The sequence below is a fragment of the Oncorhynchus gorbuscha genome, linkage group LG03, assembly GCF_021184085.1.
Source record: "Oncorhynchus gorbuscha isolate QuinsamMale2020 ecotype Even-year linkage group LG03, OgorEven_v1.0, whole genome shotgun sequence".
Classification (NCBI taxonomy): domain Eukaryota; kingdom Metazoa; phylum Chordata; class Actinopteri; order Salmoniformes; family Salmonidae; genus Oncorhynchus; species Oncorhynchus gorbuscha.
In genome coordinates, this window is record NC_060175.1 from 17,441,863 (window position 1) to 17,466,776 (window position 24,914).

Genomic DNA, 24,914 nt, shown 5'->3' on the forward strand with positions numbered 1-24,914 from the left:
GTTGTCATTAATTTTTAAGATATAGACAATTTTGACTTCGTGGCTGTGGTATCTAGTGAAAACCCTGTGTGCTTGTGCGTGCGTAAAGATCAGTGTTTGCTTTCCTAAATAAATACTAACACTTGTTTCAAACATGATTCTGTAGAAATGTATTTATATGTGATCCAACCACATTATAAAATGAAACTGATGAAGCAGTGAAATTTATATAGATAATGCATGTAATATTATCGTTACAATATGAATTCATAAAATTATTGGAAGACCAACAGGCAATATTTTCAGACAGCTAAAACATTACATTCGGCGGCGTTCTGGGGGTCCTAAACCCCGGTATTTTGGTCATGTCTAGACGTAATCCCGTTTGTGTCGTCACAGGTTGATTTTTGGAGGGCAATTTAGCTAACCCTAACCTTTTTCCTAACCTTAACCCAATTCTCCTAACCCGCTACGTAAAGTCAATTTTGACAAAACCGTATCCCTTCAAGACTAAACCGACTAAATCTTCAATATATCTTCTTAAAATCTTATTTTAAACCTAACCAGAGAAGAACAGAAGCCTCAATCAATATAATAATGTATGACCTAACCCTAACCACACTGCTAACCTTATGCCTAACCCTAACCTAAAATTAAGACCAAAAAAATAATTTTACATTTGATCTATTTTTATGATATAGCCAATTTGGACATTGCCGCTTTCCCATCTAGTGGGAACCCTTTCTGGGTTTACTAGACCAACACTGTTAATGCAATGCAGTATCATTGGGATGTCCCTACACTATAAACCCTAACCTTAACCCTTACCTAACCCTAATCTTAATATTTTTAAATGTCAACTTCAATGGAGGGTAGGGACGTCCCAAGGATTCTGGATAGCAAGGGAAAATTGATGGGGAGAGCAAAAAAAAAAAAACATAAATATGTATTTGCATCGTTCTATATACTACATCTGTTTACACATGTATGTATTACTCAGGATAAGGATTTTTTAAAGTCTTAGACCATAAACTTAAATTCTCTGGATCTGTACTTTTTTATGATACATTATTTTTTTGATATATGGCCGATATAATCCATTGCAATAAGAAAGCATAACTCAGACCCAATGTTTTGGCTCATAGCACCGTCTGCTGGAAAGCAAGTATACATCACTTTCCCACTCCCAGTGTCCCAACCATAAAATGAGCTTTAAACAGTAAATTAAACCACATACTCTCTTTTCATTATTGTTTAAATTAATTATTTATAACTTAAAATGTTCACTAGTAAATCACATATCATCATCACCCACCCCCACCCCCCTCAATTAAGGAGAATGAGCTTCGAACACACCGACTGTGTTTTGCGTTTTGGTACACCAGAAGTACATTAACGCTTCAAACACACCGACTTTTTGCGTCTTGGTACACCAGAAGTACATTAACGCTTCAAACACACCGACTTTTTGCGTCTTGGTACACCAGAAGTACATTATCGCTTCAAACACACCGACCTTTTGCGTCTTGGTACACCAGAAGTACATTAACGCTTCAAACACACCGACTTTTTGCGTCTTGGTACACCAGAAGTACATTATCGCTTCAAACACACCGACTTTTTGCGTCTTGGTACACCAGAAGTACATTATCGCTTCAAACACACCGACTTTTTGCGTCTTGGTACACCAGAAGCACATTAACGCTTCAAACACAACGACTGTGAAATGCGTTTTGGTACACCAGTACATTATTTTCCAATGGAACGCTGTGTTTGCCTTGCAGCATTGCATTGCAGAGGCAGTTGCAGTGTGTTCAAATTGTATGCATAGACTTGACAGAAAGTAGCAAAATGTGAATGTTACATTTTTGTTGAACACATATGCAGTAAAAAAAATGTGGGATTACATAATAAAAACAGTTTGATTGCATACTTTCTTTACATATTTTATTCATTTATTTGCCAAGTAGCATACATATTATTTATTCGATGACATCTACAATTTTATTGTCAGAGCCTATAATATAATTTACTCCCAAAATGCATAGTTTTGGAGCGAAATGCAATAATAAATACTCAAGATAGCAAAGAGTAGTCTCTTTCAACAATGAGACTAACGTTGAGGAAGGTGGTTTTGTTGTTGGACTGGGACCAGCCCCGCCGAAAGCGCAGGTCTGTGTGGGTCCAGAGATGGTTGAAGTCCCGAAAGCATGCAGGGGAGATCCACCGTCTCATTCAAGTGCTTCAACTATTTCGAGAGGAATTTCGAAGTTACTTTCGTCTGGATTGAAGCGAGTTCGATCACCTACTCCAGATGGTTGGAGCCAGGATTGCCTGGATGGATAACAACTACCGGGAGTCCATTAGCCCAGTTGCAAGCCTGGAGACCGGGAGTCCATTAGCCCAGTTGAACGCCTGACGATTTGACTCCGGTAAACTAAATTCAAGTGAAATTTTAAAGCCTTTGATACCGTAATTGATTGATATTAGATATATATATATATATTATTTTATTTAAACTTTATTTAACCAGGTAGGCCAGTTGAGAACAAGTTCTCATTTACAACTGCGACCTGGCCAAGATAAAGAAAAGCAGTGTTGACAAAAACAACAACACAGAGTTACACAAAAACAAATGTACAGTGAATAACACAATATAAAAATCTATGTACAGTGTGTGCAAATGTAGAAGAGTAGGGAGGCAAGGCAATAAATAGGCCATAGAGTTGAAATAATTTCAATTTAGAATTAACACTGGAGTGATAGATGTGCAGATTATGATGTGCAAGTAGAGATACTGGGGCACAAAAGAGCAAGAGGATAAGTAACAATATGGGGATGAGGTAGTTGGGTGTGCTATTTACAAATTGGCTGTGTACAGGTACAGTGATCGGTAAGCTGCTCTGACAGCTGATGCTTAAAGTTAGAGGGAGATATAAGACTCCAGCTGCAGTGCAATTTGTTGCAAATTGCAATTTTTGCAATTTGTTCCAGTCATTGGCAGCAGAGAACTGGAAGGAAAGGCGGCCAAAGTAAGTGTTGGCTTTGGGGATGACCAGGGAAATATACCTGCTGGAGCACGTGCTATGGGTGGGTGTTGCTATATGCTGTTGCTATGGTGACCAGAGAAAAGGTAGGGCTTTACCTAGCATAGACTTATAGATGACCTGGAGCCAGTGAGTTTGGCGACGAATATGTAGTGAGGGCCAGCCAACGAGTGCATACAGGTCGCAGTGGTGGGTAGTATATGGGGCTTTGGTGACAAAACGGATGGCACTGTGATAGACTCCATCCAATTTGCTGAGTGTTGGAGGCTATTTGTAAATGCAATTGCCGAAGTCGAGGATCGGTAGGATAGTCAGTTTCACGAGGGTATGTTTGGCAGCATGAGTGAAGGAGGCTTTGCTGCGAAATAGGAAGCCGATTCTAGATTTAATTTGGGATTGGAGATGTTTAATGTGAGTCTGGAAGGAGAAGGAGAGTTTACAGTCTAACCAGACACCTAGGTATTTGTAGTTGTCCACATATTCTAAGTCAGAACCGTCCAGAGTAGTGATGCTAGTCGGGCAGGAGGGTGTGGGCAGCAATCGGAGCATGCACTTAGTTTTACTAGCATTTAAAAGCAGTTGGAGGCCACGGAAGGAGTGTTGTATGGCATTGAAGCTCGTTTGGATGTTTGTTAGCACAGTGTCCAAAGAAAGGCCAGATGTATACAGAATGGTGTCATCTGCGTAGAGGTGGATCAGAGAATCACCAGCAGCAAGAGCAACGTCATTGATATATACAGAGAAAATAGTCGGCCTGAGAATTGAACCCTGTGGCACCCCCATAGAGACTACCAGAGGTCCAGACAACAGGCCCTCCGATTTGACACACTGAACTCTATCTGAGAAGTAGTTGGTGATCCAGGCGAGGCAGTCATTTGAGAAGCCAAGGCTATTGAGTCTGTCGTTAAGAATGTGGTGGTTTACAGAGTCGAAAGCCTTTTCCCAAAGTTGGTTTAAAATCCCTTTTTAATGATGCAATGTTACTAAATGAAAAGAACGTTGGGGTGCCTTCTGCCCCGATGAAGGTAGGCTAGGTAGGCAAGGACCCCTTGTTGTTCAAGAGAGTTACAGTCATTCATTACATTCCTGTTGAAATCATGTAGTCTTAGAAAAAAGGGTTTAAAAAAGTGCTGCAAAAAAGGTTCACTGTTATAAGCTTTTTGATGAATTTAATAAAAATTCCCAAAATTACAGGGCTTAACTTCCCATGGAAAATTTCCGGAAAAAATCTGGAAATTTACCGGAAAGTTTCCGACCCTTTGCAACCCTAATCTGTGTAGATGAAGGTGGAGGAGACAGGTTAAAGAAGGATTTTGAAGCATTGAGACAATTGAGACATGGATTGTGTATGTGTGCCATTCAGAGGATGAACAGGCAATACAAAATACTTAAGTGCGGGGTATGGTATTAGGTGCCAGGCACACTGGTTTGTGTCAAGAACTGAAATGCTGCTGGGTTTTCTGTGTATATCAAGAATGGTCCACCACCCAAAGGATATCCACCCAACAAGCATTAGAGTCAACATGGGCCAGCAACCCTGTGGAATGCATTCAACACCTTGTAGAGTCCATGCCCCGACAAATTGAGTCTGTTCTGGGGGGGAAAAGGGGTGCAATTTAATATTAGGAAGGTGTACAGTTTACAGTTTATAAAAAACTGGAAACTCCAGAAGGGTGCGATTGCAGTCCACAATTCGGGGAGTTCCTGCATCTGCAAGAACCCTTTCTTTATAATTCTATTGGTTCATTTTTAAGCTAGGTACACGAGCAGGATGCACTCCAGTACAGTCGGTGGCAGTAATGCACCTTAACATTGGAAGAAGAGGCGGGGGTGACAACAGTAGCATAGATAGAACAAGGAGCAGTTAGAGTAATTTATAAATATGTAGCTTTGACAGTGTCCAGGAGCTTTGACAGTGTCCTTTGTCCCCACCCATCAGGCACCACTTTCCAGAAGTTCTGTTAACAATGGCAGGTGTTCAGCAGGCGGTCTAAGATACTGTGTGCTAAGTAGAAGGACTACAGTAGGCAGGTGAAATATTTATTTTACTAGGCAAGTCAGTTAAGAACAAATTCTTATTTACAATGACAGCCTAGGAACAGTGGGTTAACTGCCTTGTACAGAGGTAGAAGGACATGTTTTTACCTTGTCAGCTCAGGGATTTGGTCTAACAACATTTCAGTTACTGGCCCAATGCTCTAACCACTAGGCTACCTGCCACCCAATGCCCTAATGGCTGGCTGCAATCACACTCTATTCGGAAAATCACGTTTTTAGCTAATTTACCATGATGTCACCAGGGCTGCCTTCAGAAGTTTTGTACGTTGACGTTTTTACGTTCTGGGATATTCAATTGAATGGAAACAGTGGTGTCCTCAACGTCCAGTTTAAAAACGGGGAGGGGTTGGGTTGTGGATTAGAGAATGATGTCAGCATGGCCTCTTCTCTTTTAAAACGTCACTCATTGCTTCAAACCACACCCATCAAACGAGAGGAAACATGCCTCAAGAACGTTTTGGGGGTGGAAAAGTGTCGTTCAGTACCAACCATTCAAGCGAACTGAACCCACCTCTAGATATAGAACAGGAATAGAACAACAAATTAACGTTTTGTATTTTTCAGGTGATTAATATATTCATCCTGCGATCTACCTGTGTTAGGTTGCGCAAAAGCATTTCGTGTACTTGCTGATGACGGGATAAGCATGGTGTGAATCACGGAGGTGAGTCAAGTGTAGCCTTTATCATGTTGAAGCAATTTCTTGAATATTGGGTGAATATCTCTAAAGACACCGCCTTCCTGCCGCAACGTAATATTCACTGACTATTTTACAAGTTTGAACAAAAGGATCGAGCATGTTTCATGTTGTTTGTCGACTTATTTTAAAACCAGCACGTTATTACCCGTTTCATTGCAAGATAACATTTTAAACAAGCAGTTAGCTGGCAAAAATATTATATGGGTATACTACAGCTAAGGTGCGTGTGTGTGCTAGAGAGAGTCCTGTCTGAGATCGGTACTGACTCTCCCTCTCCGCTCCCTAAGTAACTCAACAAATATATAAGTACAAGAGCAGCGGCTTAACAAGCGGAATCATACATAGACCGGAGTGAGAAGACACGATGGCAGAGAACAAGATGGGGCCAAACATTGGGACTGGGGCTGGAGGTTTTGCCAAACTGGTACAAAAGTCATTGAATCGAGCTCAGGAGAAGGTAAGCCACTAGTGAACCGCGGCATCTCTGTTACCCTGAAATCAAGATTGCCACAATACTTTAGGCTATTCTACACGACTATCCTTGGTATTTGGGCTACTTGAACTAGTGATGCTCATAAGTTATTGGCCTGTTTATGAATATTGATATGATTATGGTGACAGTATGCCCACGTTGTCTGTTACAGTAATACCATTTCTTCAGACAGTCTATCGATGCTGACTGTTGTCTGGGGGTTTGAGTGTCATCTGTTTGAAGAATCATTATGCTGAATGTAGGCCTTGATGTTTATCTCCCAGCTAAATTTCTTGAAACAAAAACTCAGTTCAAACAATATTCCATTGACCTTTATTTTATAGCTAGCCCATATCAAGTTAGTTGTCTATTCCAATAGAAATCAGCTGAATTAACACGGTAGCCTTTATGGAGGAATTTCCATGGGCTTTGTCAGTATTAGTTTGTTAATTCCTTTTTGTTGATGTTTTTGCAAATGCCATTTCCTGCCTCTGCTGTACACTTCCTCTCCCTTGCTACTCTTACTCTGTGCCTTTGTGGTTCACTGCTTGGCCTGGGTTCTGCTCTGCTAGTTTCACTTTGCTGCCAAAACCCTCAAAACATGACAGCGAGTGTAGTTTGATGTGTTTGTGTCAGATATTGTAAAATTAAATCGGTTGAGTTGTGCCCAAGTTCCATCCTATCATTTGGGGTCAACCACAGAGGTCATTTTTGGGAAGGGGAATGCTGGAAATGATGTTGGCCTCTGTATAGAAAATAGTGTGGCCTTTATCCTATTACAGTTCACTTTTTAACTAGTTGACTAGAATTGTTATGGAATACAACATAGGGCCTAATATAATGTAAGTGCGATTGTTAGTACCTCACACTGATAAACCTCAACAACAGTACCTGTTTAGAGACTCAAGTCTTTTTAATGTTGTCTGAAACCTGTGGATAGGTCACCAGCTGTTTGTTTTCATCTTGTCATAGGTCATGCAGAAGCTGGGTAAGAACATGGAGACAAAAGATGAACAGTTTGAGCAGTACTCCCAGAACCTTCTCAAACAACAGGTACCAATGAAGAAAATTCAGACATCGCCAATCAAAATAAACATTCAACCATGTTATTTTTGCAAAGCCTATTAGATTCTGAGTTCGGACATTTGTTTGTATGTGAAAACTATTTCTAAGATGCATACTTTCAGTTGTTACGAACTTGCACATCATGGTGTGGCTTGCACTACCGGTGCTGGCACAGCAGCAGATTTGTAATAATCTGTGTTCCAGCGGCATAGGCGGTTTACATTTTAAAAATCATTTGAAAGAGTGCTCAGAGAACCAGGTGTTTGAATCAGCGCATGCAGACTTCAATTTTGACCTTACGCCAATTTAACATAAGCAGAGTAAAGATTTGACATGGCTATTGCTATACTTGGCCTACTGCCATAATTAGTGTAATGTCGAATTATTAGTGTGCATGTTAACATACTGACTGATGCATAAAGTTTGTATCGATGTGCAACATATATTAGGTAATGAGTCGTACTTACTGTTGGCTGCTCAAGTCTCTTCTTCCACCAAGTCACTTAAGGACCATATTCACACGACTGAAACCTTTTTGCATTGCTAATTTAATGGATCTAAACTCCAGGCATTTGGATCGGTGGTCTTCCTTGCACTTTGTTTACATTCTTAGTTTTTCCATGTAATTTTACTGGCTGATATGCTGTCAAATGGCTTACTCACTCTAGCCACTGTTCAGTGATATATTCGGTTTATATAATAATAATAATAATAATATATGCCATTTAGCAGACGCTTTTATCCAAAGCGACTTACAGTCATGTGTGCATACATTCTACGTATGGGTGGTCCCGGGGATCGAACCCACTACCCTGGCGTTACAAGCGCCATATATCTTGAAAGGGAGCCATATCTGACGTTTGGTTAACCGTTTAACTGCCCTCAGAGCTGTGTGCCATCTTAAATCTCTGTGTTTTGGGGCATTTGACCAAATCCACATGTTTCATTTGAGAAAAAGTAATTAGTCTAAACATTTTCTCAGAAATAATTTTAATAAATTCCATGACAACCTGTCCATTAACCTCTGACTTCTCAGCTCTGACCAATTTTGTGCATGCCGATAACATGACATGTCACAGGAAGGAGCTCCACCCATAGATAGTTTTCACTCTTATATCGCACTCCTATTGTGAAACAGAGTAGGACGCACCCGTGATATTTTCACCAGACTGTCTTGTTTAAAACAATATCCTCCTTTATACTGAAATGTTTTTAAAGTTATTAGTTTCTCTTGTTCCTTGAAGCACAAAAATAGAACCATTTGACTTGTTTGAAAAGCTCCTCCTTGTTTTTAAAGGGACATAGTGAAATTGAAAATACTTAAGGGTCACTTTTAATACTCATACACTTTGTACTGTTATTGTTTGTGAAATTATTTCCAAAACGTGACTGTACAACTTGAATTGTGAAGTTCCTGGTCTCTTAGACTTTTTATGGGAGATTTATCTTCTGTAAAGGTGAAATCAAACTGGAAAGGGTCTTTTGATGGATGTTCTCACTGTAAGGAAAAAAATAACCCTCTCATAGAATCTTCTATCTTTACAACCAACAGAATGATGGCGGCAGGCTATCTAAAGACGTCAAAGCATACTTCAGTGCAGTGAAAGGTAGGATCTGTCTACATCTCAATCCATAGCAGAGGACTGTTAAACGGTTTAATATAGTAGGAGGGCTATATCTTGTACAGTAGTGTTTAACTTAACACACTGGCTTTTTCCCCCCCCCCTCTTTTAAACTGACCTTTCAAAACCTCACTGGTAGCATAACTACCAGCCATTTAAAAGAGCCGACTCTGCAAATGAATGTGTTATTCATTTGAGCAGGAACAATGTTTTGTTTTTTTGTGCTACCATTTGCATACCACTTCAAGTGAAGCCCATCTTGTTTTGACCTTTAAGTGTAGGTGTAGCCGAATCTGCAGTGTGCCACAAATCCAAAACCACTTTGTCTAAATGTGCCGTCCATGCTGATGTTTGTCATACGAGCTGTGTAAAGGCCAAAAGCTTGGTGCTATTCATCAGTGCACACCAAAGCAAAACGTTTTGCAACAGAAAACAAGCGTTTCTTATTGGAAAATATCAGGTTCTGTTTCCATCAGTTTGGTGCCTAATGAATACAACCCTAGTCTCAAACATTCAACCCACATCCCCAGACTCTGACCCTCTGGTCTAGCTAACAAGGTATCTGCTAGGCAAGCTATCCATCTACACAAATGTCTACTTTCTCACTTCACTCTTCTAAACAATAGCTATTAGCTTTATAGTGTCATCTAAACACATTAGTTTTGCTCTAGTTCACACGTTCCTTCTGTCCTTCTCCACAGTGATGCATGAGACTTCCAAGCGACTGTCCCAGACGTTAAGAGATGTCTACGAACCTGACTGGCAGGGAGGAGAGGACCTATCTGTCATCATGGAGGTGGGCCATAGATGGGTGTTTTCAGACAAGTGGATTTTTTTGAGGAGGAAGAACCCCTGATGAAGATCTATTGACCAAAATGTTGGTCTGAGAACCATTAAATAAGAGGAGAGTATACAGTAATACCAGAGTTTCATTTTTAAAGACTACAGTTAGGCAAAAGTGCTTGTCATGTTTCAGGTGAAGCAGTTCTTTCGGTGTGTATTTATAATAATTGTTAGTATACACTGACATGGTGACTGGATTCATCAGGAAGTCTATAGGGGATTTTCCCACTGTATGATTAAAACCTATCCGATCCAGAAACCATAGATAGATGGCAGCATTCGCGCAAAAATGAAAGCGTGAACCACTGCATTTAACTATGGCACGGTGACTGGGAATATGGTAGAGTACAAACAGTGTAGTTATGCCCTCCGTAAGTCAATCAGAGGCAAAACATCAGTACAGAGACAAAGTGTATTCGCAATTCAACGGCTCAGACACCAGACTTATGTGGCAGGGACTCCAGACAATCATAGATTATAAAGGGAAAACAAGCTATGTTGGGGACATCGTCTTGCTCCCTGAAACAAGCTAAACACCTTCACCCACTTTAAGGGAAACAGTACTGCCGATGCAGGCTACCGTGAACTCTCGTGCTCTGTGGCTGACATGAGTAAGACATTTTAAGTGTGTTAACCCTCGCAAGACTGCCGGTCCAGGTGGCATCCCTAGCCTCGTCTTCAGAGCATGCACAGACGTATTCAATCTCTCCCTATCCCAGTCTGTTGTCCACACTTGCTTCACACTTCGCTTCCAGGAAAGCGAAGGTAACTAAACTAAATGACTATTGCCTGTAGAACTCACTTCTGTCATCATGAAGTGCTTTGAGAGACTAGTCAAGGATCATATCACTTCTACCTTACCTGACACCCTAGACCCACTTCAATTTGCATACCTCCCCAACAGAACCCATCTGGCTAAGAGGAATACTTCTGTAAGAATTATGTTCATTGACTAGAGTTCAGCCTTCAACACCATATTACCCTCCAAGCTCATCATTAACCTTCGGGCCCTGGGTCTGAACCCTGCCCTGTACAACTGGGTCCTGGACTTCCCGACGGGCCGCCCTCAGGTGGTGAGGTTAGGTAGCAACACATCTGCCATGCTGCTCCTCACCGCGGGCCCCACAAGGGTGCATGCTCAGCCCCCCCCTGTACTCCCTATTAACCCATGACTGATTGGCCACGCACGCCTTCAACACAATCATCAAGTTTGCAGACGACACAACAGATGTAGTCCTGATTACCAATGACAAGACAGCCTACAGGGAGGAGGTGAGGGCCCTGGCGGAGTGGTGCCATGAAAATAACCTCCATGTCAATAAAACGAGGGAGCTGATCATGGGAGACAGCATGGGGAGCATGCACCCATCCACATCGAAGGGGCCGCAGTGGAGAAGGTGAAAAGCTTCAAGTTCCCCGTTGTACACCTCGCTGACAATCTGAAATGGTCCATCCACACACACAGTGTGGTGAAGAAGGCATAACAGCGCCTCTTCAAACTCAGGAGACTGAAGAAATTAGTCTTGGCCCCGAAGACCCACTCTAATTTTTACAGATGCACCATTGAGAGCATCCTATTGGGCTATATCACCGCCTGGTATGGCAAATGCAGCGAATGAAACCGCAGGGCTCTCCAAACAGTGGTGCGGTCTGCCCAACACATCACAGGGGGCACACTGCCTGCCCTACAGCACCTGGTGTCATAGGAAGGCCAAGAAAATCATCAAGGACCTCAGCCACCCGAGCCACGGCTTGTTACCCTGCTACCATCCAGAAGGCGAGGTCAGTACAGGTGCATCAAAACTGGGACAAAGACCGAAGCTGTTTTTCAGTCTCAAGGCCACCAGACTGTTAAATAGTCACCACTAGCCGGTACCCTGCCCTGAACTTTAGTCACTGTTATTAGCCGGCTACCACCCGGTATTCAACCATGCACCATAGAGACTGCTACCCTGTGTACAAAGTCATTGAACACTGGTCACTTTGATAATGTTAACATACTGTTTTACACACTTCATATGTTTGTACTGTATTCTAGTCAAGGCCATCCTGTTCAACTATTGCTGTACATATTCTTCAGATATACTAAATATTCTATCCACATATGGTCTATTGTCTAAACATCCCATCTCACTCACAGACGCATAAATAAACAAACAAACAAACTGGTTGGTTCGAGCCCTGCATGCTGATTAGACTGTAAACTCTCCTTCCAGACTCACATTAAGCATCTCCAAGCCAAAATTACACCTAGAATTGGCTTCCTATTTCGCAACAAAGCATCCTTCACTCATGCTGCCAAACATACCCTTGTAAAACTGACTGTCCTACTGATCCTTGACTTCGGCAATATAATTTACAAAATAGCCTCCAACACTCTACTCAGCAAATTGGATGTAGTCTATCACAGTGTCATCTGTTTTATCACCACAGCCCCATATACTACCCACCACTGCAACCTGTATTCTCTCGTTGGTTGGCCCTCGCTTCATATTTGTCGCCAAACCCACTGGCTCCAGGTCATCAATAAGTATTTTCTAGGTAAAGCCCCACCTTAACTCAGCTCACTGGTCACCATAGCAGCACTCACTCGTAGCACGCGCTCCAGCAGGTACAATTGATGTCGGAAGTTTACGTACACTTAGGTTGGAGTCATTAAAACTCGTTTTAAAACCACTTCACAAATGTATTGTTAATGAACTACAGTTTTGGCAAGTCTGTTACAACATCTACATTGTGCATAACACAAGTTATTTTTCCAACAATTGTTTAGACAGATTATTTCACTTATAATTCACTGTATCACAATTCCAGTGGGTCAGAAGTTTACATACACTAAGTTGACTGTGCCTTTAAACAGCTTGGAAAATGACAGAAAATTATGTCATGCTTCTGATAGGCTAATTGACATCATTTGTGTCAATTGGAGGTGTACCTGTGGATGTATTTCAAGGCCTACATTTAAACTCAGTGCCTCTTGCTTGACATCATGGGAAAAACAAAATAAATCAGCCAAGACCTCAGACACAAAATTGCTGGAGGAAACCGGTACAAAAGTATCTATGTTGATTTAACCTGAAAGGCCGCTCAGCAAGGAATAACCACCACTCCAAAACCGCCATATAAAAGCCAGATTACGGTTTGCAACTGCACATGGGGACAAAGATTGTACTTTTTGGGGAAATGTCCTCTGGTCTTATTAAACAAAAATAGAACTGTTTGGCCATAATGACCATCCCAACCGTGAAGCATGGGGGTGGCAGCATCATGTTGTGGGGGTGCTTTGCTGCAGGAGGGACTGGTGCATTTCACAAAATAGGTGGCATCATGAGGTAGGAAAATTATGTGGATATATTGAAGCAACATCTCAAGACATCAGTCAGGAAGTTACAGCTTGGTTGCAAATGGGTCTTCCAAATGGTTAATGACCCCAAGCATACTTCCAAAGTTGTGGCAAAATGACTTAAGGACAACAAAGTCAAGGTATTGGAGTGGCCATCTCAAAGCCCTGACCTCAGTCCTATAGAACATTTGTGGGCAGAACTGAAATGGCGTGTGCGTGCAAGGGGGCCTACAAACCTGACTCCGTTACACCAGCTCTGTCAGGAAGAATGAGCCAAAATTCACCCAACTTATTGTGGGAAGCTTGTGGAAGGCTACCTGAGACATTTGACCCAGGTTAGACAATTTAAAGGTGATGCTACCAAATACACTCCATTAGTATGTAAACTTCTGACCCACTGGGAATGTGATAAATAAATAATTCTCTCTACTAATATTCTGACATTCATTCTTCACATTCTTAAAATAAAGTGGTGATCCTAACTGACCTAAAATGGGGAATTTTTACTAGGATTAAATGTCAGGAATTGTGAAAAACTGAGTTTAAATGTATTTGGCTAAGGTGTATGTGAACTTACAACTTCAATTGTAGACCTTTCTATTGTGTTATTGACTGTACGTTTGTTTATTCCATGTGTAACTCTGTTGTTTTTGTCGCACTGTTTTGCTTTATCTTGGCCAGGTCGCAGTTGTAAATGAGAACTTGTTCTCAACTGGCCTACCTGGTGAAAAAAAAAAAAAAAAAAAATAATAATTGTCTGACAGCCATGGTATATCAGACCGTATACCACGGTTATAACAAAAGGTTTATTTTTACTGCTCTAATTACATTGGTAACCAGTTTATAAAAGCAATAAGGCACCTCTGGTGTTTGTGGTATATGGCCAATATACCACGACTAAGGGCTATATCCAGGCACTCCGCTTTGTGGACGTATACCACACCCCCTCGGGCCTTATTGCTTAAATATTACACACACTCTGTACTCTGAGATTGCTTGTCCTAATATTTCTAATTTCAATTTTTACTTTATAAATGTTGTGTGTATTGTTAGATATTACTGCACTGTTAGAGCTAGGAACACAAGCATTTCACTACACCGACAATAACTGCAATATCTTGCAAATACGTGTATGTGTTCAATAAAATTGTATTTTATTTTGGCAAATGCATTACTGTTGTAAAGTGTAAATAAACATTCAGGCTGCTTTCTAAAATTTGTTTTTACTACAGAGTGAGGACTTGCTGTGGAATGATTATGAAGAGAAACTAACAGACCAGATAGTTCGCACCATGGAGAATTACACTGGACAGTTTCATGAAGTCAAGGTAGCGTCTGCTATAATCTGGTCCGATAGAACTAGTTCACGTCAGAACTCTTCTCTCCACATGTGTTTACATTGCTGATTGGTCCTACAAACAATCATGAGAGACTGGTGCCATGTGGCTCATGGGAATTGTGCTCAGAAATATTGCTTCTCCCCCTGCCTCTTAGGAACGAGTAGCCAAACGTGGTCGGAAGCTCGTAGACTACGATTCCTCACGTCACCACTTGGAGGCGCTGCAGAATGCCAAGAAGAAAGACGATGCCAAAATCACCAAGGTGTGTTAAATTAAATGTAAATTGAATTTATACAGCTGCTTTTGTTGTTCTTTGTCTATGTATTTGGATAAAGACACTGAAAGCATTTGGACTCCATTTCTCTCTGATCAGGCAGAGGAGGAGTTCAACAAAGCCCAGAGTGTGTTTGAGGAAATCAACAAAGAGATGAGGGAGGAGCTTCCTGTTCTCTATCAAAGGTGATGTCAATGGACCCACAGCACATCGGGGTCGTGTTCATTAGGCACCAAACGGGGAAACAGGGAGGGACTACTGTTGCTCTAGTATAACAGAACATTTTCCCTCTTGTCTAAAGCCGGATTGGATGTTACGTGACCGTCTTTCAAAACATTTCCAACCTGAGGGACGTCTTCTATAAGGAAATGAGTGTGGTAAGCCTGTTTTTCCTACATTCTGATATGGATGTTATTCTCCCCAAAATAATAAAACATCACAATATATTTAACACATCTTTATCACAGATCTAAATCATTTACTGTATGTGATGTAGTATAGTGTCTCACTGTTCAGATGAAGAAATGTACTGCAAGTCAACTGGTATTGACTAATAGAATAACCACGCTTGATTGCAGCTGAACCATGAGCTTTACAGCGTGATGAAGAAGCTGGAGACTCAGCATTCAGGAAAAGCTTTTATCATCAAGGGCCTTAACAGGTCAGTGTTTCAGATGACCATAAGAATCCACCACATTTGTTTAACCCCTTATAGTCTTTAGTTTTCTTCTCATCAAGTCTAGAATCTGGGATCTAAGAATGTCCAACCTGCTAACCAGCCAGATCATCTCACCCTCTATATCAGGGGTGTCAAACATACGGCCCGCGGGCCGGAACCGGCCCCCAAGGAGGTTTGATCAGGCCCGCAGGATAATTTGAAAGTGGAAAAAATGCATAAAAGACATGGAATTAATATTTTTAATTCGCTGCAATTCATGGATTATCCGCTAAGGGGCGCACTCTTTCCATCAGAGTAGAAGACAAGCCGCATCACTGAGACAGACTGAAAACAGCAGACGGTATCAATGCGCCATCTGCTGCTTGTTACGACGTTGTTAATACCTTGGTCTCTACCTCTCCGCTACACCATCATTAGCCAAAATGTCGTTATCCAAACGGAGAAAAGTAGATAAGGAGTGTAGAATTTTCAAAGAAAAATGGACCACGTCCTATTTATTTACAGAGATGCACGGAAAACCTTTGTGCTTGGTGTGTTTGCAACAAGTTTCGGTATTGAAGGAATATAATATTCGACGCCACTACGAGACTCATCACAGCGAAAAATATGACGGCTTGCAAGGACAACTGAGAAGAGATAAGATTAACGAATTGCTGGCGGGTCTGAGGAAACAGCAGTCAACTTTCATCCAGAGCCGAGAAGTCAGTGAAGCAGCGGTAAAAGCCAGCTACCTAATTGCTAGCGAAATAGCATTAGCATCGAAGCCGTATTCCGACGGTGACTTTGTTAAACGATGCATGATGAAGGCGGCTGAACTTGTATGTCCCGAGAAGCGACAAGCTTTTGCCAATATTAGCCTGACGAGGAATACTATAGCAGAGAGGATTTCGGAACTATCGGCAGATTTAGACAGTCAATTGAAACAGAGAGTCAAGTCATTTATTGCATTTTCCGTGGCAATTGACGAGAGCACTGACATCACAGACGTGGCCCAACTGGCCATATTTATTCGAGGAGTTGATGAGACATTGACTGTTACTGAAGAGTTTCTTGAGTTGGTGCCAATGATGGACACCACAACAGCCGAGGACATTTTCGGCTCTGTCGTTGCTGCATTGGACAGAGTTGGAGTGGACTGGTCCCGCGCTGTCAGCCTGGCTACAGACGGCGCGCCATCCATGGTCGGAAAGAAAGCAGGTGCCGCGACAAAGTTCAAAGACAAAGTACAAGCCCTTAATGGAGGAGATCGTTTCTGGACATTTCACTGTATTTTGCACCAGGAGGCATTGTGTTGCAAGTCGCTGAAAATGGACCACGTCATGGAGGTGGTTGTTCGCACTGTAAATTTCATCCGGTCCAGAGGTCTGAACCATCGTCAGTTTGACAAACTTCTCAGCGACAGCAACATTACCCACAGCCTGCCATACCACACTGAAGTGAGATGGTTAAGCCGAGGCGCTGTGCTGAGGCATTTCTTTGATCTACGAGAGGAAATCGGACAGTTCATGGAGAAAAAAGGAAAACCGGTGTTGGAATTACAATCTCAGGAATGGCTACGGGACCTTGCATTCTTGGTTGATATTACTGAACACTTGAACAATCTGAACAAAATGTTGCAAGGCCGCAAAAAGTTGTCACACAGTTTTCTGACAACATACATGCATTTAAGTTGAAGCTGACTTTGTGGGAGATGCAACTGGCAAATGGCAACCCTGCTCATTTCCCCTGTCTGAGAGATGTGTGTGTGACCAGACCTGATGCGGACATGAAACGGTACAAAGACAAAATTGCAGGACTACTGCGGGAGTTTGAGAAACGTTTTCAGGTATTTGGTGAACTTGAGACAGAATTTTCAGTTTTTCGCTCACCTTTCACAGTTAAAGCTTCTGATCTGCCGGTCGAAATTCAGCTAGAGATAATTGATTTGCAGTGTGATGCAGATTTGAAGGGCAAATTTGCCTCTGTAGGTCTGGACAGATTTTATCAGTATCTACTACCAGGTTACCCCAAATTAACAGCCCTGGCTGCTAAAATTTTGTGCATGTTTGGGACAACCTACCTTTGTGAACAAATTTTCTCAGTGATGAATATCAATAAAACAAAAATGCGTTCAAGGCTCACAAACAAGCACTTAAATGACATTCTGAAAGTGACAGCTAGTCAGGACATGACACCTGGTGTTGATGCACTTGTACAGGCCAAAAGATGCCAAGTTTCAGGTACAAATACAAGTCCAGACTAGACTAACACCTTTAAAATGCTGCCTTAGATACTGTTTGCATTGAAAGAATACAGCTCTGTGAAGATGAATCCTTACTGTGGTGATTTAAAAAATGTGCACTTTAATGTTAGTCAGCAGCTTCAAAACAAAAGTTGTGTGATGGAATTCTACTGTTCATACAACTCCATACATTTTCAGTATGTATTGTATGTGTATGTATGTTTCATGTATGAAGTTTACAGATTTACAGGACAGGCAACACTTTCTTCATTACACATTTAAAATCACTCTCCTTAGTTTGTAAGGTGTACGCAGGGATTACATTTAGATTTTATATGCGTATGTGTAAGTGGTTTAAAAATTCCTTTCTTTAAAAGTCTCATTTAATCTTAAAGTGCATTACTATATTTTTCAGTACCAATTAAAGTTTTGTGCCTTTGTACAATCAGTGGGATCAGTTGCAATGCATATTTGTGAATGATAAAAGTAAATTGCACATTTGTCTAAGGAAATATGAGGTGTTTCATGAAATGTTTTGTAAAAGGATAGTTCCTTAAATTTCAATATTTTCCTAATGTTCTTGTGCTTCTTTACACCAAAACAAAGGAAAGACATGTTATTTTGGTTATTTATAGCAGAGTATGGTATAATTTTAATGGTCCGGCCCACTTGACATCTCCCTAGGCCGTATGTGGCCCACGATGCGAAATGAGTTTGACACCCCTGCTCTATATCCTCTCTTAGCACCAAGTCCAAGAAGAGAACATCCCTGGTCATCTCAGCGCCCATCCCCTGTAACACAGCCTTCCCCTCGGAACACACAGCTCTCCACGCATCCACAGCCCCGGAGAACGGCAAAGAGACCTGTAGCCAGAGCATCCCTGAGGAGCCCGCTGCCATCTCAGGAGAGGCTAACGAGGGCACTGGCACTGCGTACCCCTGCGTCTTCACCTCCGACCTCTCGGACGAGTTGAGCTCCAACGGCACCACTACACCCAACAGACGGTCGGCGTGTGACAGCGGCAACGGGGTCGGGAGTGACGTCGCTTCAGAGGGTCTGAGTGACCTCCAAGATGGCGGTGCTTTGGAAGAGCAGGGCCTTAGCCAATTGCAGAACTCCTCTGTCATAGAAGAGCAGGTTCAAAGTTCAGAGGTGACCTCTGGAGGTGAGGTCATTACCAGTCAGAAGGCTGTGGCTGAGTCCACAGAGAGCAAAGTCCTACATGACTCTGACCAGGCTAATCTTCCAGAGCATGGCAAAGCCAAGGCTCCACCGCGTCCTGCGCCACAACTTTCCTTACCCCACTCTGAGAGGCACTCCTTCCCCCCTGCAGAGGCCAGCCAAGTGGAGGTGGTGGAAGAGAAGGGAGAAGGAGTTTCCCAGGTGCTGCAGGCAGGTGACACCGAGAGCACTGGAAATGACTCGGACTCCCAGAATCCACCTGGTTTCATTTACAAGGTTATTCCCTTTGCTAGTAATGGTATTCTCTTTATAATATATTATAGTGTGGTGAGTGCAGAGGGGAGAACAAGTATTTGATACACTGCTGATTTTGCAGGTTTTCCTACTTACGAAGCATGTAGAGGTGTGTAATTTTTTTTATCATAGGTACACTTCAACTGTGAGAGATGGAATCTAAAACAAAAATCCAGAAAATCACATTGTATGATTTTTAAGTAATTAATTTGCATTTTATTGCATGACATAAGTACTTGATAGATCAGAAAAGCAGAACTTAATATTTGGTACGGAAACCTTTGTTTGCAATTACAGAGACCATACGTTTCCTGTAGTTCTTGGCCAGGTTTGCACACACTGCAGCAGGGATTTTGGCCCACTCCTCCATACAGACCTTCTCCAGATCCTTCACGTTTCGGGGCTGTCGCTGGACAATACGGACTTTCAGCTGCCCCCAAAGATTTTCTATTGGGTTCAGGTCTGGAGACTGGCTAGGCCACTCCAGGACCTTGAGATGCTTCTTACGGAGCCACTCCTTAGTTGCCCTGGCTGTGTGTTTCGGGTCGTGGTCATGCTGGAAGCCACGACCCATCTTCAATGCTCTTACTGAGGGAAGGAGGTTGTTGGCCAAGATTCCGCGATACATGGCCCCATCCATCCTCCCCTCAATACGATGCAGTCGCCCTGTCCCCTTTGCAGAAAAGCATCCCCAAAGAATGATAATATAATATATGCCATTTAGCGGACGCTTTTATCCAAAGCGACTTACAGTCATGTGTGCATACATTCTACGTATGGGTGGTCCCGGGAATCGAACCCACTACCCTGGCGTTACAAGCGCCATGCTCTACCAACTGAGCTACAGAAGGACCACAATGTTTCCACCTCCATGCTTCACGGTGTTCTTGGGGTTGTACTCATCCTTCTTCTTCCTCCAAACACGGCGAGTGGAGTTTAGACCAAAAAGCTCTAATTTTGTCTCATCAGACCACATAACCTTCTCCCATTCCTCCTCTGGATCATCCAGATGGTCATTGGGAAACTTCAGATGGGCCTGGACATGCGCTGGCTTGAGCAGGGGGACCTTGCATGTGCTGCAGGGTTTTAATCCATGACTGCGTAGTGTGTTACTAATGGTTTTCTTTGAGACTGTGGTCCTAGCTCTCTTCAGGTCATTGACCAGGTCCTGCCGTGTAGTTCTGGGCTGATCCCTCACCTTCCTCATGATCATTGATGCCCCACGAGGTGAGATCTTGCATGGAGCCCCAGACCGAGGGTGACTGACCATCATCTTGAACCTCTTCCATTTTCTAATAATTGCGCCAACAGTTGTTGCCTTCTCACCAAGCTGCTTGCCTATTGTCCTGTAGCCCATCCCAGCCTTGTGTAGGTCTATAATTTTATCCCTGATGTCCTTACACAGCTCTCTGTTCTTGGCCATTGTGGAGAGGTTAGTCTGTTTTATTGAGTGTGTGGACAGGTGCAGTTAATACAGGTAATGAGTGGAGAACAGGCGGGCTTCTTAAAGAAAAACTAACAGGTCTGTGAGAGCTGGAATTCTTACTGGTTGGTAGGTGATCAAATACTTATGTCATGCAATAAAAAATGAATTACTTAAAAATCATTCAATGTGATTTCTCTGGATTTTTGAAGTGTACCTATGATAAAAAATGACAGACCTCCACATGCTTTGCAAGTAGGAAAACCTGCAAAATCGGCAGTTATCAAATACTTGTTCTCCCCACTGTATATAGAGTCCATTGTCCTAACATTCTTTAAAATGCAGATGTTAGTCAATCAATTATGAAGGCCATGTTATTGGATAAAGTGAGAAGACCTTAGTGTTTCACATGCCTGAAGTGGTGTAAATATAAATGTGTTAATTGATGAACGAATGGCCAGCTCAGTGCATTAGGTATCTATTGCCAGCACATCCTTTATGGGCCCAGTCCTAACTTGAGATTCCATTGACATCAGTTCATAATTTACAATGCAAACAAGTTAAGCTTGAGCCTTACATGAGGGAAATGAAGTTCTTAGCATTTCAGTTCAAAATGTTAGATGTTGATGAAACATTTGTGCTGAGTATTTGTCTAACAGAGTTGTTTATGTGGTGGTGTGATATCAGGGAGTGGCGCTCGAGGGTCATATTTCAGAAGACGGCACACTGCAGTATGACGTGGAAGACCTGATTCTTATCCTCGCCGACACAGAGGTGTGTGTGTGCATGTATATACAATATTTGTATTCATGTTAGCCTGTCTCGTTGTTATAGTTTAACTTCCAAATAGGACCACTAAGTAAGTAATACTAAAGGTCATAGTCTTAAACTGAGCACTGAATTTGAACGGTGCATCAGACTGTAACACTGAATTTGAACGGTGCATCAGACTGTAACACTGAATTTGAACGGTGCATCAGACTGTAACACTGAATTTGAACGGTGCATCAGACTGTAACACTGAATTTGAACGGTGCATCAGACTGTAACACTGAATTTGAACGGTGCATCAGACTGTAACACTGAATTTGAACGGTGCATCAGACTGTAACACTGAATTTGAACGGTGCATCAGACTGTAACACTGAATTTGAACGGTGCATCAGACTGTAACACCGAATTTGAACGGTGCATCAGACTGTAACACCGAATTTGAACGGTGCATCAGACTGTAACACCGAATTTGAACGGTGCATCAGACTGTAACACTGAATTTGAACGGTGCATCAGACTGTAACACCGAATTTGAACGGTGCATCAGACTGTAACACCGAATTTGAACGGTGCATCAGATCAGACTGTAACTGTAACACTGAATTTGAACGGTGCATCAGACTGTAACACTGAATTTGAACGGTGCATCAGACTGTAACACTGAATTTGAACGGTGCATCAGACTGTAACACTGAATTTGAACGGTGCATCAGACTGTAACACTGAATTTGAACGGTGCATCAGACTGTAACACTGAATTTGAACGGTGCATCAGACTGTAACACTGAATTTGAACGGTGCATCAGACTGTAACACTGAATTTGAACGGTGCATCAGACTGTAACACCGAATTTGAAAACAGTTTCCCCACATGCATGTCACTTTAGAATTATTGGGATTTTCAGCACATTATGTAGCAAGTTGAGCCAACATATGGTATTGCTTTGATTTTGGTGACACTTTCATGGTTCCCTTTTTATCAAGATTGCAGAAATGATCCTTTATTCACAAAGCGTCCCAGAGTAGGAGTGCTGATCTAGGATCAGTTTAGTCTTTTAGGACATAATGAATGAGAACGGGGACCTGATTCTAGATCAGCACTCCTACTTTGAGACGTGTAATGAAAATTGGCCCTGATCTCTCTTAAAAGATGAGTAACATGGTGTGTTTTTGTTAACTTTGACCTCACTACAGCAGGAAGGCATGGCCAAGGTGGTGAGGGAGAAGACATGTATTGAGCAGGGAGATCTGCCAGAATGAGCCAATTTGTACCTGTCATTCCTGTCTTCCCCTCGAGCTGTGGTGACCCATTCAGTGTTCATGTGCTAGTCAGAACACATCCGACTTGCTAACTGGTTGTCGTTATACACGTGCTGCGCTCAACCAGTGAGCAAATTGGAGTTCCGATTAGCACAGCGGCACACATAATGGCAATGGACGGAGATGGTATGGGTGTGGAGGACTTCGTAAGAAGAGAAAGAGGAAAAACAGGAACACAAGCCCTATTAATCACACGCTTCCATGTCTCAACTTGTTGGAAGATAACGATGAGTGTCATACTTACCGAGAGAATGTTCTTTTGTTAACACGTTTTTGATACACTGTATTTTGGCCTTGTTTGTGTTAACATTGTGTAAGTCTCGAAACTGTGAAATGTATAGAAACCATTTTTTTTATATTGATGCCATTGAAAGAGTTGTAGTTTAATAAAGTTATGTGAGAGAGGAGTGGTGTTGTTGAAATAGCAAAAATAATAGTATTTTTACTGTTCTAATAGGCTGCATGGGTCTGCTTTAGATTTACTACTTAAGCAATAAGCCAGAGGAGGTGTGGTATATGGACAATATACCACGGCTAAGGGCTGTCCTGATGCACGGCACAACGCACAGTGCCTGGCCACATCCCTGAGGTGTGGTATACTGGCCAAATATATGACAAACCGCCTGAGGTGCCTTATTGCTATTATAAACTGGTTACCAACGTAATTCGAGCAGTAAGAATATTTTCTGTCATACCCGTTGTATACAGTCTGCTATACCACTGCTGAAAGCCAATGAACATTCAGGTCTTGAACCACCCAGTTTCTAATATTCCATATTCCCATGAGTAGTCAAGCCCCTGTGTGTCACATGTTACAACACCAGGTGGCGCTAGTGGTCTAACAAACTACAGAGATGACCCATTTTCACTTGAGGTGCTTTCCCATTCTTTTTTTTGTTGTTGCAGTGATTGTGAATATTAGTGTCAACTTCGTGGCCGACCTTGAAACTTGGTGGGATAACCTCATTTTGTACCAGATGCAACCTATGTCGAGAGAGAAACGGAGGATACACTGTCAATTCATTTAGGATCATTCCAAAGAATCTGACAATAGGTACTCTAAATGGGTTATTTATTCATTAATATATAGTTACCATTTATTTGACTATTTTTCTAAACCGCTGCATTCTATATTTTCAAATTAACATTTTTCTAAATGTAATACAGGATATCAAAAGTATTGAGACAAAACTGTAAAATCCAGACATTTAAATGCTCTTTAAAGTTAAAGCTGCAAAAAAGTTAAAGGTTATTGTACTATTTACTTAATATACAGTATCAGTCAAAAGTTTGGACACACCTGCTCATACCAGGGTTTTCCTTAGTAAAAAAAAAATGTTTTCTACATTTTAGAATGATAGTGAAGATATCAACTATGAAATAACACACATGGACTCATGTAGTAACCAAAAAAAGTGTTATTTTAATTTGTTTGTTTTATATTTGAGATTCTTCAAAGTAGCCAACCTTTGACAGCTTTGCACACTCTTGGCATTCTCTCAACCAACTTCATGAGGTAGTCACCTGGAATGCATTTCAATTAACATTTTAAACACCTTGCTTAAAAGTTAACTTGTGGAATTTCATTCCTTAATGCGTTTGAGCTAATCAGTTGTGTTGTGACAAGGTAGGGCAGGAAACAGAAGAAAGCCCTATTTGGTAAAAGACCAAGTCCATATTATGGCAATAACAGCTCAAATAAGCAAAGAGTCCATTGTTACTTTAAGACAATTAAGACCTCAATCTAGACAATTGTAAGAACTTTGAAAATGTCTTCAAGTGCAGTCGCAAAACCATCAAGCGCTACGATGAAACTGGCTCTCATGAGGACCGCCACAGGAAAGGAAGACCCAGAGTTACCTCTGCTGCAGAAGTCAACTGCACCTCAGATTGCGGCCCAAATGAATTCTTCAACTGTTCAGAGGCGACTGCGTGAATCAGGCCTTAATGGTCAAATTGCTGCAAAGAAACCACTGCTAAAGGACACCAATAACAAGAAGAGACTTGCTTGGGCCAAAAAAACACGATCAATGGACATTAGACTGGAAATCTGTCCGAGTCCAAATGGGAGATTTTGGTTTCCAACCGCCGTGTCTTTGTGAGATGCATAGTAGGTGAACGGATGATATCTGCATGTGTGGATCCCACCGTGACGCATGGAACTAAATTACTATCACCCCGTTGCACTCACTTCTGTCATCATGAAGTGCTTTGAGAGACTAGTCAAGCATCATATCACCTCCACCCTACCTGATACCCTAGACCCACTTCAATTTG

The 24,914-nt window shown here is 41.9% G+C and overlaps 1 protein-coding gene across 2 annotated transcripts; it reads left to right on the forward strand.

The window, feature by feature from the left end:
- The first annotated feature begins 5,495 nt into the window (after positions 1-5,495).
- Positions 5,496-23,044, forward strand: LOC124027013 (bridging integrator 2-like). Of its 2 annotated transcripts, none has more exons than XM_046339578.1 (13): positions 5,496-5,748; positions 6,072-6,241; positions 7,229-7,309; positions 8,874-8,928; positions 9,645-9,739; positions 14,362-14,457; positions 14,624-14,731; positions 14,843-14,928; positions 15,045-15,120; positions 15,322-15,404; positions 18,388-19,102; positions 21,231-21,317; positions 22,512-23,044. In XM_046339578.1, exons 2-13 carry the CDS (start codon positions 6,149-6,151, stop codon positions 22,575-22,577), a joined length of 1,641 nt encoding a protein of 546 aa, XP_046195534.1. In that variant the 5' UTR covers positions 5,496-5,748; positions 6,072-6,148; the 3' UTR covers positions 22,578-23,044. The 2 variants fall into 2 exon arrangements, with proteins under 2 accessions (XP_046195534.1, XP_046195540.1); XM_046339584.1 differs by having other exon boundaries at positions 22,515-23,044.
- The last annotated feature ends 1,870 nt before the right edge of the window (positions 23,045-24,914 follow it).